This window comes from Micropterus dolomieu, linkage group LG02 (assembly GCF_021292245.1).
Source record: "Micropterus dolomieu isolate WLL.071019.BEF.003 ecotype Adirondacks linkage group LG02, ASM2129224v1, whole genome shotgun sequence".
Lineage (NCBI taxonomy): Eukaryota > Metazoa > Chordata > Actinopteri > Centrarchiformes > Centrarchidae > Micropterus > Micropterus dolomieu.
In genome coordinates this window covers 6,256,343-6,273,506 of record NC_060151.1, presented here as the reverse complement: position 1 = coordinate 6,273,506, position 17,164 = coordinate 6,256,343, and the positions used below count along the sequence as shown (strand labels likewise).

The window sequence follows — 17,164 nt, the reverse complement described above, 5'->3', positions numbered from 1 at the left end:
TGTTCATCTCCACTTGTTGTCTCTCTCTTTTGATTTCCTGCAGCTAATGAAGGCTAATAAGCTGAAAAAGCAACATTAGGTGAAAATGTTCTGAGTTAATAAATGCACATTGGGGAGGTAGTGGAGTGATCAGATCGTTTTGGTCTTGTTGTATTCAAGCACATTTTACCAATGGGAATGGTTTTGGAGACGTTTCCATATTTTGTGACGTTCGGAAAGACAAAGCTGCGGCAGTGTGAAGGATGCACAAAGGAACATTCTTATATTAGTGTAAGCATGTACCTCTTCATCTTCTTCCATGTACTGTTTGTATCTCTGCTCCATCATCTCTCGCTGCCATCTCTCCTGTTCCAGGGTCTGCTGGATCAGCTGAGCCACTTCACTCTGCTCCCCCGGCTTCTCCCGACCAATCACAAACCTGACGGTGCCAGTGGTGTTGCGCAGAACAGAGGCAGCAAGGCTCTGAGTGACGCCGACCAGGCTGGTCCCATCGACCTCCACTATCAGATCATTTACCTGGATCCTACACACACATAAAAGCAGAATGTACCATGTGTGTGAAAATGAACAGAGCGCACCGAACAGACACGGTTAATTTCATAATAAATAAACCTTTCACTTTGACTAGGAACTGACCTGGATGTGGCCAGTGGTACAGCGGAACTAAACACATATTACACTGAGAGTGAAAGCATTAAATGTTTCTACAGGATCTTCTGGAGAGTTTTCTTGGTAAAAGTGCTTAAAAAGAGAAAACCTTTTCATAAATTACAGTGCTATACGCCGGTTTACATGTGAGCTGCCACCACAGTAATGGCAACTTGTCTACCTCCGCCTTCAACCAGATTTATCATGTGTTTGTAGCACAGTAGCATAGTCTATGGTGTAGCATGGTATCCTGTCCTGTATAATAAAAAAAATACCTCAAATATTGAAATGTGAATTAAACCACAGCTGAAAATAGTCCACAACAACTGCACTATTTCCTCCTGTTTGAGTAATGTTTGGTAACAACCACAGTGCCCTGCTGTTTTAGGAAATTACTGAGCCTTTGTTAAAACTGGAATTGTGCAGGAACAAATGTGCTTGGGGCTGAAAGCCACCAAACACAGTGGGGAAGTACTGAGAGTCTGACTGACGCGTTGTTGGTTTTGGTCTTTTCATGAGATTTGTTGACCAAAAACAGATCACAGAGCATGAGCAATCTCTATAAAAACCATTCGTGAGACACATAATAAAGACGTGAAAGGCAGGAGGACATGGTACCTGCCGTCTCGCTGCGCAGCTCCGCCCTCGGTGACCGTCTTAACAAAGATCCCCAGTTTCTCCAGACCCATATCAGCTCCTGCACCCATACCTATGATACTGATACCCAAACCATCACTGTCTGAGAGAGACACACACACACACACACACACACACACACACACACAGATAGACATAATGTAAATATCAAAACACTGACTTCTTTATAGATATGATTCCTGGCATTAATTATACTCGTCCATCCATTCCTTTTGTTATCATTATCATCAGGCATGCTATGTATTTATGTTTTGGTATTACCATGAAGTTACATCAACCGATCTGAAGTACGAGGTAACAGTCAAAGCAAAAAACATATTTGGATTTAACATATTTATCCTTATTCTATGCTTAAAAAAGAAACACTAGTCAGAATTACTGCTACAGCAATGCTGAGAGCAGCCATCAAGGATGGTTGCTGGTTCATATCCATTACCTTTAGAATTACTAGCCGTTAATTAGGCTAATCCACGCTAAGTTTAATGCCATAAGGAGATAATGGAGTTGCTAGCAGACAGTGAACGTCTGCTAACAGCTCCCTGTCAGTTATTGTGTGCACGCGCACAAGTGTGTAGTTACATAAGAGGCTTGACAGAGTGACTCTCAATGACTGAAAGTGTGTGTGTGTGTGCACCTTTCTCCAGCTCCACAGGAAATAGGTCCAGCTTCTCGACTCTTTTCTCCAGCTCGTACTCGGCTGAGGCTGCCATGGGGTCAACGTCATCATTACGCCGATCGTAGTCTTCGTTAGAGTAGGTGGTGAAAACCTACACACAGAGCAAAGGTCAAAGGTCAGAAAGCCTCCTCCTCTGGCTCAGCCACACTAAACAGTTACTCGAAACAGGGGTGATCAGAAGTTACCCTGAGAAACACTGTAACTGTACTTTTGGTTACTCGATAACCTCTGAATTTAAGATACTACTATGAACCTCGTGCCACAGTGACCGCCATCACAATCAACATCATCATAACATGTTCATGATGATTTTATGATGTTCCAAACATAAACATCTATTACACAATACAAATATAATTAATCAAAATGTATCAAATCCATCATTATCAAACAGGATGTCAATTGAAAGCTTGCATATGGACAAAGTATTTCCAGATCCATGCATTTAACAACTACTTTAATAAAAGGTTTTCAAACAAACTTTCAAGATTGTTTTTTTGTGCAGTTCTCCTCGACTACCTGCTGACATATTTATATATGGGGTGGACAACATATTAGAAACACGTTGCCACGTTTGAATTATTAAGGGGGTATATGACAATGGGTATATTGCAATTTATTTCATATTTGATTGTACCAATACCCCAGATAAACTGATGGGTGGTGATGGTGCAGTGGATATGACATGGTGAACTCCCATTCATCATTGTGTCCCTGAGCAAGACACATAGCCCCTAGTTGCTCCAGAGGCGCGCAACCTCTGACATATATAGCAAAAAAACAGTTGCTTTGCTTAAATTGTCAGCTAAATATGTAAATTATAGTTCTTCATTGCACATCATTAGCATACTGTACATGCCCTTGTTAGCCAAAGAGTGGCCTGTAATTAAGCAGCACTGTCAATGTGGCAACACAACCAGAGGCTAAAAGGCTCCAGCTCCATCTGATTCTAGCCACAGCAGCTTAGAGAGAGTAGACTTGGACAATAAAATCTTGCACCAGAGCTGACTCATCTTCCACTACCCGCAGAAAAGAAGCTTATGTAGGAGAATACCGGAAACATATATAGACTTTTCTTTCCTTTTCATGGGACAGAATATGTGTGAATACGCTCTCACTTTCCCCCCTCTCCATATATTTCCCCATCCTCTCTTCCACGCTCTATAATGCCCCTCCCCTCTCTCTGAAAGGTCAGCAGCATCTGTCTCCCCGATGACCATCCCCGTGATCACGTGGCTTCGTTTCCGTGGCAACTACAGGCTTGCCCGCTGTGAGTTTGGCACTGGCAATGACCCTCTCTCTGTCTCTCTGTCCCTGACTGGCAGATATGCTAATCTGTGTGTGAGACAACATACAGAGAGAGACAGAGCCAAGGGCGTTAATGTGTAGGAGGTGCTGGCTAAAAGTATTATTTACATTACCCTGAATGTAGAAGACTGGGGCGCACACACACACACACACACACAAACAGGGTCAGAGGGCGTGATTGTTAAACTGTTTCCTGTAGTCACATTTCCTTCCTGCTGAGTAACTTTAAAGCTGAGTGTGTACATGAAGCTTCAAAGGGCTCGCTGCACACACCACAAACACACAATCTCTACTGTGCCACAGAAATACCAGCACAACAACAACACACAAAGAAACAAAAGTCAACAGGTGGAACAACAACAACAACATTTAACGTGCAACACACCTACTGAAATGACCAACACAACACTAAAATCTGTGCAGCAGTAACGTCTTTCACAGGAACAGCAGGAATAGCAACAACAATGTGCGACATGAGTCAAAGTGTTGTTCATTAGGATGTAATCAGGACAACTGGGCACACAGGCTCTGCGACTAATGACTGAATAGATTTTAGCACCACATGAGGTCCTTTAATTCAAATCTAAAAGGACAGATTAATCCACACCACATGGCTATATTCAACAGCAACCAATGGCGACCACACTGAGCTTGCTCTACAATTACTTTAAAAATAACACAAATAATAAATAAAATAAAACAAAAAGCTACATGTAATAAAACACTCTGAAACTAAAAACATAAGCAGGCTAACACACGGATCTCATCACTCACTGCTAATCCACATTGGCTGAGGGGTGAATTAGCCTTAGTCACTCCAGTCAGCTGGATGTCAGGCAGGTAACTGGATCAAGATTGGGCGAGGACGCTATGAGAGGCTCAGACTTCACTGGCATGAAACACATCAGTGCACAGTGGGAACACTGACACAATGCAAAAGAGCTAAGCGTGGTACGCTACTGTAGTTCTGAACTGCATATAAATAATAATACAGTAACACAATAGTTTGTCATTTAATAGAAAATACGCTTATTGTTTTTTTTGATGAAAGTTGGATAAGAAGATCGATACCACTATCACATCTCTAGGGTAGGTGTGCAGCCTTAGCTTAGCATAAAGACTGCAAACAGAGAAAACGTCTGGCAGATAAAACCCAGTTAAATTGCAAAATCAGCATTTTCACAGATACAGCATGATGTGTTCATAAGTGAGCTTTAGAGGTGCTGGTAGGTGGACTTTATTAACCTTTGGCGAGAGAAGGGCTAGCTGTTTCCAGTCTTTAGGCTAAGCAAGGCAAAGCGGCTGCTGGCTCCATCTACATATTTACAGAGGAGACATGACAGTGGTATGGATCTTCTACATTTTCGAAAAACAAGCCCAAAATATGAAACTATTGCTTTACATAAAATCTGAAATATTAGGATGTCTGTCATGCTAACATTTTATAATATAATAAAGCGATAACTCAATTATTCATTAATTGTTTATGTCATTAGTTCCAGTTTCTCCAGTTTCTATTTGTTTAACTGTATGTGACAATAAACTGAACAACTCTGGATTTAGAACTTTAGGTCGGGCAAAATAAACTATTTGATGGTCAACATGGCATTTAGTAAATTGTGCTGGGCATCTTTCACTTTGGCAACCCCTCCAAACCTTCCAGCTACAATGGATCCACAATCACTGAGTTAATGTTTTCAGTCAGGATTGGGTGCATTCCTAAACCCTGTAAAAAGGATGACTTTTTACTTACAGTACGCACACCAGGTGTCCTTTCTTCCAAACACTGCAACACTTTGTGCTTCTTATCAATCGGCTTTCCCTATCTTTGCGTGCGTGTGTGTGTGTGTACACGCGTGCATTTTCAAGGAAAACAAACACACCCAGCCACATTCCAACTGCTTTTTGCAGACTTACAGAGGAAGCCTTTCATACAGCTCAGCACAGACAAATCCAATATGTGTCAGTGAAAGTAAGATGCAGTACAACAAGTTTTCTACAGCCTGAGATTAATCATATTACCCTTCACTATGTGCCAAAGCACATCATCCAGAACTTGGAAGTAAGCTTCTGAACAGTGACATAATCGCATGGCATTTCTGCTTGAAGATCAAGGTTGGAGACTTGCTAAGTAAATACCTAAGGGGGTTTAAGCTCTCTTGATGGGTCTTTCACATGATGAAGTAACTGATGATGTCAGAACAACAATTACCAACCAGTAAAAACACCCAACATGTTCAGGCAGTGAGACGCTCGACTGGCTTTGTTCCCTGCAGCAGAACACCTCTCTGAACATGTAAGATACTGGCTAAGTTACTGGCTCCAATCCCAACAAGGCAGGACAGTCACAATGCCACATTCTCTCACAGGGTTTCATTCACACAACATGCTGTCATACTGGATACTTACTGGATCTTCAAGGATGTACAGGGTGACAGCGACTATAGTCTGTTTTTATTCCAACGAGATGACTGGGTCTGATTCTTCTGGTTTTGACTGAACTGAGAAGTCATCGGTGTTGTCACATACAGTACTCCGAGAAAATACCAGAATAAGAATTGCCACTTCAATCCAAGTGTGTTTACTTCATATCCCTGACGTACTGACAGGCTTACGAGTAGGAAGAGGTGGTGGTGGTGCAAGCAGACAGGAAGCTTTCCTTTAGTGAACAGATTGGAGTTTAAAAAAAATCTTTACTGTTGTATAAATAATTTACTAAAAGGTGGATATGAATGTTTGCCTGAAACACTACACTAACTGTTTTGTTCTTAATTTGTTCTCATAAGTTATTTAGTACGATGTAGTAGTGTACGATTCGGCTTGGCTCTCAACATTGCTAACCTGAAAGAACTAACACTGATTTTGTCTGGGTTAGCTTATCACATACTAGCCTCCATTTCTCACTGGAATTTCATGTGTCATGTTAGCTAGCCAGAACTGACAGGTGTCTTTCAAAGTCTTGTTGTTGACTGAGATTAGGTAATGCATCCTATTGTCTGTTGCACATGGTTCACAAAGAGGAGAGACAGCGGTAGATACAGAACTGAGTGAGTGTGGCAACGAAGTGAGCACTGCCATCGTCCATTATGTAGTCTTTGTCACACATAAAATTCGGCATAGACATCCTGTGTTTCAATAGCAAGGCGGTTATCTTATTTCCGGTTCTTACCTCTTCTCTTTCATGGCATATCATAATGTTACACTGAACGGTATGCAACTCAATTATCTCCCTCGCTGAGGAAGTATGTTGCTGTTGTGGCCGCTTCATCACAGCGCGCTGAGACATGTTCGCAATCCACACAGCTCAACCGCAGTGAGGGGGTGGGGGTTGTGGGAGAAACGAGCACTCTGGTATAGAAAGTGCTTCTGTTGAATCAAGATCTACATTCAACAGACAGATTGAGCTAGAGTCAGCAGGAAAGACTGTGGCGAAACCAAAAGGAGAAAATCCCTCCAGTAACTTGTGTGTGTGTGTGACGTTAAAGACGGAGGAAGTCAGTGAGTCTTTTCAATAATTTCCTTACTGTCTAAATTTCTTCTCTTATAGTTTCCAGAGAATAGTAGATACACACACACACATCTTTATGACGGCCTTCACTAAACCTATTCAGCTTCTTTTGTTCTCTTTTATCTTGGCAGCAACAAGCTGTAAATACAACTTACTATCAGCTTATGAAGTGTTCGAAGGCAAACAGTTACCTATTATTTACATATCCAGAAGACATGGGGCAATATCAGCATTCATTCTGAGTCATGTTTCTGGCTCCCTGATAAATTAATTCCAGTGTCTACTTTTTATTGTTTTGGTCTCGACTTGATATATCTGCTTCTTTAGTCAGTTTAGACGGTTCAGACGGTTATAAATATTCTACAGTCAGCATTTTTTGGAGGAGGATGTGACATTCAGTTGTTTCAGCTGGACAGAGCGATCAGACACATTAAATTTGCGATCACACTGTGTGCCAGACCACCACCAGATGCGGTCTGGTCGATATGTTCGCATTCTGATCACAATGTGCTCTGCATGCATACACACCTGGCACTGACACACGTTTTTCCTTATCCAGACAGGATATCCAGATGCACATTGCATGTTAATGCCACGTATTAATGGGGTCTTTGTGTAGTACTTTTCCCCACAACCAACACTTTGATCCATTATCAGGTATTTTAATGGTCAGATTTTCAGGCTATGTGCTGGGGCATTCATCATCCCCAGAGGATGAATCCATATATTTTTGATGACACCTTGGCCTTTCCTCCAGTGCCACTATCAACCAGATGAAATATAATAAAATTAAAATGCTTTCACGTTCCACTAGCTTAAGACTAGCTTCATAGTGCATATTTGATTTCATCTGACACCTTGCTTCTGGGGCTACAGCACCTTTAGTTTTGATTAAATGAACTGGAAACAACCTTGGTGGAGTGTTGAAGTCAAAGATGGAGTGCCTCAAGGAGTTCCTCTTATGGGCTCTCAGTACTGGCTCAAATAAAACCGACAGTACTGGATCCAGGATGCGGCTACATAGCTGATATGACATGGACTGATGTGTGTGATGGGCATCATTTTCATTTTAAAATCATTGCTCTACTGAGGAGACATTAAGGTCTGACCGAGTGTTGAAAAGTAAAAGTAATTACATCTGACAAACAGTCCCTCACCTTGATTGGCCCACTGCTAAATCGAATTTTCCTATTGGAGGGCGGGGGCTCTTCTTCCTCAGGGAGGCCCGGGATCTCGGAGCAGCTGGTCTCCGGCTGATACACCTCCTCATCTTCCTCATCCTCCTCATCGTCTAGCTGGCTGCCCCCAGAGTCCTCCTCCCCAAGCCCGCTGTACGCACTGATATCTACCAGATCCCCCTCTGAGTAATCGTCCTTCCTTGAGCCATCCTCGTCGTTCTCCTCCTCCTCCTCTTCCTTGCTCCTCCTCCTCTCAGAGTCTGCTCCTTTGTCCTCTGAGGAGGGGGAGGAACTTGAAGGCTGTTTTTCTCCATTTTCCAGCGAGGCATGAACCTCGGCCTGCACCAGCCTGGCTCCGGCCTCAGACCCCCCGGTGGAGCAGTCCTGCTCATCCACCTGTGGCTCCCGCTCTGAGGCAGCCACTGTGCTTGAGCCCCTGGCTTCAGTCGCTGTGGCCTGGGCCTCCAACTCCGGTTTGACCTCCGAAGAGGAAGAGGAAGAGGAAGAAGTGACAGCCACTGAGGACGATGAGGAGTAGGATGAGTTGGAGAGCTGGTCTCCTGACTGTCCGAACCCTTCCTTCTCCTCGCTGGCCATCACTCCTTCTATGCTCCTATCTGTCGCTTCTGCTAGCTCTGCTGCCTGGGTGCTCACAGCTCCAGCTGGCACCTCCTTGCAGTCCTCCTTATCTGTAGGTAACATCTTCGCCTGAGAGAGAGGAAGACAAAGAGGGATCATCTAACCATTTCATTTTTTGGTTTATGCACTTTACTTTAAATCAGCTTCCAACTGCAGTTTGTGATTTCCTGCATTTTTTTTTATAAATAAGCAAAATCTTCTCACCTTTCCGGTAGGCTCCGCTCTGGCTGGGGGTTTGGGCTTTGGTGCTAGGGCAGGTCCTGACCGACGCTGGGGGAGGTAGAGATTGTTTTGCAGTTCGCCCTTCTCGAACGCGGCACTGAGCTGGCTCACTGTTGGGCTGACGGCGTCACCGGGCCCCACTGAAGCTGCGACAGCGGGAATAGTAGCGGGAGTGGGAGCGGAAACAGGGGGGTCGTCCAGCCGGTCCAAAGCCTCGGTGGAGCCGTTAAAGCGAGCCACAACATCTAGACGGCTGTCCTGGAAGCCTGACGCCCGCTCCTTCTTCAGCAAGATCCGGTTGGTGGCAGCTTGCTTCTCCTGTGGGAGACAATAATCAGTCAGTCGGATGCTCTTGGATCAGAATCAGAATACCTAAGTAAGTAAAAGAAAAGTGCTTTCTAACCTGTAGAGTCCGCTGTTCAAAAATCCTCCTGGTCTCCTGGAGCTTAGAGAAGCCCACAGAGGAGCCTCCACCCTCCGCGCTTGGCTTAGAGTCAAAGCGGTTGACCCTCTCTGAGACTGTGGCCCCAAGTTTGAGCAGGGCGCTGTGGTCGACGTTCTCGTTGAGGCTGGATGCCCTCGGCAGGGACAGTTTCACTGCCTGCTCTTTACCTGACAATGACAGGAAAGCTAATTGGGAAGATTGATTTAGAGCAAAAAAGGGAAAGAGAGAGGTTTGTTACAGTAGAAGTTCTAGTTTCACACAGCCTGGATCTTTTTGGCATGGTTTTAACCATGTTTGTAGCAGTTATGCTAACATTGTACTCACTAAATTAATTGCTGAAATTTAGAAACATTGTCTGACTGTTTGTGCTTCCTGCCCTTTTGGATTTCTGAGTAGCAATTGTTCCTTGGCCAGTATTATTATTATATGTTGTCCATTCATTACACATTATTATACTTAAAATACACCTAATAGTACTTGTTATTCTTTTGTCAGTAAACTTTTATTTTTGTCAGTAAACATTGGCTGATTTGATCAGCTATAGCTAGCTAGCTAATATTGTGCTAAAACGCTGAGGCTAAAGCTTCGTGTCCCGGGCAAAAAGTCAGCATTGTCACCCGTTGATAATCCACGTAGATAATATAGAAATAAAGGAGCAGCTTTGATCTTTGCAGTGTAGAGCTAGTTAGTCCTAATATTGTAAGTTTGATAGGGAAAAACATAAAATCAGACTATTTCGTTCTGGCATTACCCTGTTTGGATGCTTAGCTCACACAAGTTCTGTTTTATCATTACATGAGAAAAGGCTTTGAGGATGAGGACTTACTCATGTGTCTGGCAAACGTACATTAGAGCAGATACAAACTGTTTAACCCGTTGTTTACATTTTTCCTCTTGTGTTTTTGGTTTTTAAAAAGCCTGGACTGAGGAATGGCTAGGAAGGTTTAACGAATGAATTTTAAGAATCATCATATAGTGGGTGACAAAACGTTATAACAATACAATTATAATATTTATCATCATCATCTCTTTCTCCTCACATAGTTTATTCCAAAGGGTTTGACAAAAATGTAACCAGAAGTGAATTACCAATCATTTTGGCTCCATCCTCCTCATCTCCAGGAGACTGCATCTGCATGAACATGTTCTTGATTCTGTGAACATTCGATCCATATTTCCGGCCCCTCCCAGTTGGGCGTGGCAGAGGAGCGGGCTTTGAGGGGGGGCCAGAGGCTCCGTTGGCTGCATTATTGAGGTGGTCGGTGGCCTTCTTGAGCGCAGCTAGCCCGGCCTCATAGGCGTTGCGGTGGGGCGATGGACTCCGTAGGTTCGAGCTCCCGCTTCCCCCACTGCTGCCACCGGAGGTCCCGTTGCCCCCCGTGGCCGATGGGGGCTCAGTCTTCATCATGTTTGGTAAATCAGATGCCTCCTGGTGAACAGCAGGTTAGCAGAGATAAGGGCAGCAGCATCCTGGAGCTGTTTGACATTCACCTCCTGAATCACACAGACGGACAGACAGATTGATGGTTTATGTTTCTGATAAAACATTTTCTATGACATTTAATCAATGACAATAGAGTGAGTTACCATAACCCAAACCATTGTCTTCCCCCTTTCCTTAGTCTGACATGCAACTAACAAACCAACAGTAGTATTCTACTTGACATGAAACAGAAATAAACATGTACAATCTAGCTTTTGTAAACCTGAAAACAAAATATATATTTTATAAGTGTAAAAAGCAGCGGCTGAAAGGACTAGTAAATGAATGGATTAGTTGATCAACAGAAAATTAAATAAACAACAATTTAGGTAACCGTTTTTATCAGACATTTAGCAGGTAAAAATGTGGGTATAAGCTTCTCAAATGTTTCTATTTTTGCTCTTCTCTTTTTGATATTACTGTGGATTTTGGACTGTTGGTTCGACAAACCAGAGCCATCACATGCCCTTGGAAATTCTGGAAAAAAACTGCCATTTTACCCTATTTTCTGATTAAACACTTAGGCTAATCAATTAACATTGTGACTGACAATGACAATTCAACTAATCATTATTATTATAATATTATTATTTTTGAAAACATTTCACTTTTTCATTATGGTCCAAAATATATTCTGTTGGCAATTAAGAGAACGGTTGCGACAAACAATTATTTTCACCAATAAATTGTCGATAGTTTTTCATTACGATTAATCATTCAGTTTATGAAAAGCAGGAAAAAAGTTGAAAAATGTCTATTACAAGTTCCAAAAGGCCTGGGTGATGTCTTCCAATGTCTTGTTTTTCCCAACTTACAGCCCAAAACCTAAAGATATTCAAATTACAATGATATTTCCAAGTAGGCAGCAAATCCCCATATTTAAGATGCTACAACCAGTGAATATTTAATTAACCTAATCTGCATTCAAAATAACATTCAGCTTTGATATGACTGCAGTGTTTTTGAACAGTACATATTATTAAGTGATCATTTAATGGAACGTTTTGTTACTTTTAGAGAGTTGAGAGCTAAGAGAAAATGAAGGGAAAGAGTGGTGAGGAACCACATGCCACACGGCTCCGCAGTTTGTGTCTTGAGACTTCAAACAGAAAGCCTGAATTACACCACTAACGATTGAGTCCATTGAGTTGCATTATAGGAATCCAGAATGTAGAATCCAGTGCTGCTGAACTAAAAGTCAGATTATCTCCACCTCTGCTGCTTCAGTCTTATGGAAACCAAATCCCTGGTTAAGTTTTTTATTGAAAAATGTTTTTTTTATGATACATTGATTAATCAAACCAGAGAATCCATGTCAGATTAATCTGTAATAAACATAACTGTTAGTTGCAGCCCTAGCATAAATCTGCAGTAGAACAGAAAACAGGGGAGAAAAACTTTGAGAAAAAAACACCAGTATAAGCAGAAAATGAACCATAGACAAACATGACATCAAATAGCACAAGAACTGCTTTACTGTGTATTTCATAACACCCACATGGCGCTCCAGCAGCCATCAAAATAATCCAATTAAAATGATGATGCACTGTGACCTCACATGTCATGTGTGTCTTCATGCGGCTGCTCTAAATGCCAAACTTACTTTGTGACAAAGTCAGCATGAGAATACAGAACGCCCCTGTGGTCCCCAGATTTCAAACTGTTTGCTGATGATAACAATCTAATTTACTGGCTGATTGCATTTGCAGTTTGTCCTGTCTGATCTGTGCTACAATAATGTCTGATGTTTTCATCAGGTTTTGATTTCCTGTTCTGCACCTTACGACAATAAAAACAACAGCAATGAGACCAAAGTTGTGTAACACACACAATTATTAAATTTGTTTCACTTAATATCATAAACCTAAAAAAGAAAAATCTCAAAAAATAAAAATAAACAATCAAATGGAGAGCAAATTTCAACAGGGTGATATGAAAATGTGACCACAGTTTGTGGCAACAAAATAAATCTCACCAAGTTATTTAGACGTCTCAATAAAATGTTTATTTCATCATGATGATTTGGTAATTAAGTGATTATTAGAAAAATAGCAGCAACTATAGCTTCTTTCAGCTTCCTTCTTTCGGTGCATGTTGGTGCTTGAATCAGTCTCCAGTAACAACTCTCAAAGAACTTTGTATTCCTTGCTAGCTGTCTGGCTTTCAGTGATTTGAGCTTACACTTATAAAACTTGAGAAATCAAACCAAACACATTTTCCAAATGTTAGGTGAGAAGATCAATACAGTTAATATGAAGCTACAACCACCAACCAGTAAGCTTAGCTTAAAATGAGTTGAAGCAACTAGACTGGCTCTGTCCAGAGGTAAAAAATCCCTGCGAGCACTTCTAGCTCTTGTATTAACACTTACATTATATGTCTTAGTTATATCTGTAAAAAAAAGCATGTCGTGGTTTTATGAAGGCATCTGTGCCAGGATTTCTTTTTGCTATAGTAGCAGTCTTCGCTGGTTGCCTGGCAGTCTAATGGTGGTGACAAGACTCCAGATATAATGGGCTTCAGCATCAGCTAGCTGTTATCTCATTTCCAGTTTCCGTGCTAGCTACATATTCAGCAGACAGACATGAGAGTGGTATCAATCTTCTCATCTAAAATTGGCCAAGAAAATGAATAAACAGAATTTCAAGTGGAGCACTAGTGGGATGGTAACTCTGCAGTGGTAATAATAACAATTGCAACTTAAAATTCTAGTTCATTTGTGTGGAATAACCATAATAACTAGCACGAGCAGCGATATATAACACAAACTTCATCAACAAGGAGGTTACCATACTAATAAAAACAAAGATCTAGCTGCATACCAATTTAAAGGTTAAAAAGAAATGGGTTTTGCTACTCAGACGATTACTTAATCAAATGTGGATCAGAGGCACGTCTAATTTTTCCAACAGACTCAGACTGTGGGATTTGTGTGAAAATTCACAGCCGAGGTGTGAAGATTCATACTGACTTTTAAGTTACATTGTCACAATGATGCAACATGTACTTCATTTGATTCAACACTCCCCACCACAAAACAACACAATCTGAAGTACTTGGCTCATGTACATTGTTGCCTTGTAATATGTTTCTTTGACATTAGTCAAATACTCCACCCCGACTAACTGATGATTTGTTTGAAGAAAATGTAAACAAGAAATAGTCTACAGCCATGCTACAGCCAGCTCTCGGCTGTACTTAAGCACACCAGTGCTTTGAGCTAAACGCTAACGTCAGCATGCTAACAGGCTTTTAGCATGCTACTATAACCAAATTCATCATCTGAGTTTAAGAAATTAGCATGCTAAGATTTGCTAATTAGTTCTAAACACAAAGTACAGCTGAGGCATTCTGCACATCATGGTCAAAAATAATTGGATTAATTTAAACTCAAACCTCAAACTCATGGTGGCAGGAGAGAAAAAGTCTGGGGATCACCCAAAAGATAAGTCATATAAGACAAAGCAAATAATTTCTATAACCAGGAAATGGTTGACATTTTTGCTTGAAAAATGACAAGAATTCCATATCAATTATCAAACAGTTGCCGATAGATTTTAGCACCATTTTAAACATTCACTTTCAAACTGTCAGAGCTTCCTAAAAACTACTGTACGGTTTCTGTTGGCACACGAACCTCCATTCATCCCTCACAGTACTGTAGCTACTAGTGCACACACCTCGCAACGATATGCTGCGACAAGCATCTGAACGAAACTTTTTTAGGGAGGTAAAAACTTGACAATAAACTAAAAAATAAAATAAATACTGTTGTAAACATTGCTGACAGGCATATGGGGAATATAGGAAATGTATGTTCCTGCCTCGCCTCACACTGACTCCAGATGGCACAGCTGACACAGTGGGACAAGCTCACACACACACACACACACACACACACACACACACACACACACAGCGACCACAGTTTGTCTTGTGACAGTCTTGCCAAATAGTAGATTCTCACATACTGATCATGTGAACTTAAGTGAGCAAATCCAATGTAAAGCAAATAACCTTAACACACGCCTCAAGAAACACACACACACACACACACACACACACACACACGCGCGCACACACACAGAGCTCCTGGATGTTTTCCTGTTATTGTTAAGACGAATCTGGTAGCTCCTGGTCTAACTGGTAAACACACTCCTGACATTGAGTAACCTGAAATGCACAACACAGACAACCAAAATCTGACTCCAGTCTCCATAACTCCATCTCAGCATGACTATTCATCTCTCCTTTGTTGATGTTGCTACCAGTTAAGAAAAAAACAATAGCTTAATACAGTACAATTTAATTTTACATTCCCCCGTCTTTCCAAGACCAACATCTGTCTCCCGCTACCCCTAATCCCTTGTGGTTTGGGGGTTGCTTCCTGTCATTTGGTCTCACTCCTGAATGCACTTTGGTTGTCCCATCCGAAGATGTTTCAGACATTTTCACACATCTTACTTGGTCAGTGGCATCTCACTCTTACCTGGCCAAAAACAACCTAAACAGTGCAGAGTCAGAGGATAATTAATGTTTATTACAACATGGGTCTTACATAAACTAATCTAATTCATTTTTAAATCAATTTGTCATTTTGCAAAAACAGATGTTGGTTCATCCCCCAGTTGTGAACATTAATGTCATTGATTTGTCTCAGTTCCTCTGATCCTCCACTTCTCTATAATCACTTCTGTCCATACTGGCTTTTTTTTCTATTTTGTAACTAGATTCCAGAGTACTGTATTTACCCGGAGCTATCTTCCTCCTCCTACGAACACACACACAAACACACACACACACACACACACACAGTCTCTGTCAGGTCAATACAATCTAAAATAAAAACATCACAGCAAAACCGCTGCCTGCCTGCATCAATAATCCTCAGCATATAAATGACTAATGATTTATAATCAATTGATGGGAGAACAGCCCCTCCTTTCACTAAATACAGGCTCCAACACAAACAGCATGGCCTGTGTTTTCCCAAATGACATGTGTGATGTGTGTGGGTTGTTAGTATGGTGAAATTGACCTTGTCTCACCATACACTGTCACACTGAGGACTGTGTAACCAGTCACATATGTCTTTGTGTTTTGTGTGGTGTGTGTGTGCATATTCAACATGGTCAACACAGTCTATGAGACAAACACTGCAGCCACTGATGTAGATGCTTCTACAGTGACATGGTAACGTTAATATGCTGCCCGTTCAGACATGAGTAATAACTAAGTCTTTAAGTCTCTCCGCGTCGGTACAATATCAGTATCAATGCGTGTCTACGTGCGTCACGCACACAATGTCCAACAGAAGGCACATTATGGCAACTACAATGACTCCATCTATTCACGCCACAATCCCTGCATCTGTGGAGGAGACTCCCCGGCCTGGCCTAGTGCAAAGGTTCATTCTGGCAGACACACACTGCATGCTCCTGCTGCTGCTCCTGCTGGCTAGAGAGAAGCTTTGTTGGCATACCCGACATATGCTGCTAGCTCAGAGCTTCAATGGAAAAACATAGTCTTTATTGTGACGTTGCTTCAGGAGCTGAATGTGTCGTAGCCAGGTATGATTTAACAGCAATTGCGAATCACTACGAGCCACTCATTAATTCGGCGTGTATACACACAGAGTAACGTTTACTACCGTTACATGGCCAACTCTTATTTGTGGTTTGCGTGTTATCGCCTTCTTTCCTTTCCCTTCCCTTCAAATACACGTTTAGCGGAAGGCGACAGCACTGTGCTCGCTCTTTAAGATTAGATTTTTAATGTGAATTAAAGGGGGTTTGGTAAATCACTCGTACGCCGAATTCGCCTGAAGACATCGAGGAATCCAAGGCAATCTTAATTCACACCCTCAGAGGCGTTTTCTTCAGCATGTCAGCACGGGAACTTAAAATAACACGATTGGTAAAGGAGTTCGGCGTGACGTTCTTTCTGGAGAAGGGAGATCACAGCTCGGGTATTCCGGATGTGTGTTTTTTTTCTGATGTGATTTATTACGTAAAGTTCAACACATACGAACACTAACAGTGAGCAGGTATAGTTGTGCCCGCGTTAGCGTGTCACCGGCCGGTTTTGGACCCTGAGGCGGACGGACGACAGGCCCTGCTGGGTGTCTGTCTGCTACGCTGCGTCGCTTCCTTCCTGCAGCCTCTCCTCTTTCACAGACGAAAGGCAGATTTTTAAGCAGATTTCAACCCTGCCAACTCTGAGACCATCTGCGCCCCGCGTCGCTAAAGTCCACCATACCTTATATTCCAGTGTGTCGGAGACAGCCCGGTGCCCGTTAGGATCCGTGGCGGAGACAGTCCATTGTCCTGCTGCTGCTGATTCCTCCTGCGAGCGAACAGACTGAGCGCCAGCCTCCCCTCCGCTCCTCCCTCTCCCCCCC

General features: G+C 42.2%; 1 protein-coding gene across 2 annotated transcripts in view; it reads right to left on the bottom strand.

Moving 5' to 3' along the window:
- Positions 1–17,135, bottom strand: part of LOC123984704 (neurabin-2-like) — a 25,291-nt gene extending 8,156 nt beyond the window's left edge. Inside the window, exons 1-8 of one of the 2 annotated variants that reach the window (XM_046071758.1) lie at positions 17,023–17,135; positions 10,371–10,775; positions 9,240–9,466; positions 8,819–9,154; positions 7,955–8,683; positions 1,940–2,072; positions 1,267–1,387; positions 283–523 (exon numbers count right to left, since the gene is read on the bottom strand). In XM_046071758.1, the coding sequence (XP_045927714.1) occupies positions 283–523; positions 1,267–1,387; positions 1,940–2,072; positions 7,955–8,683; positions 8,819–9,154; positions 9,240–9,466; positions 10,371–10,689 (2,106 nt within the window). In that variant the 5' untranslated portion in view covers positions 10,690–10,775; positions 17,023–17,135. The remainder of the gene's footprint in view (positions 1–282; positions 524–1,266; positions 1,388–1,939; positions 2,073–7,954; positions 8,684–8,818; positions 9,155–9,239; positions 9,467–10,370; positions 10,776–17,022) is intronic. The other variant, XM_046071766.1, reaches the window with a different exon arrangement.
- Between the last annotated feature and the right edge of the window lie 29 nt (positions 17,136–17,164).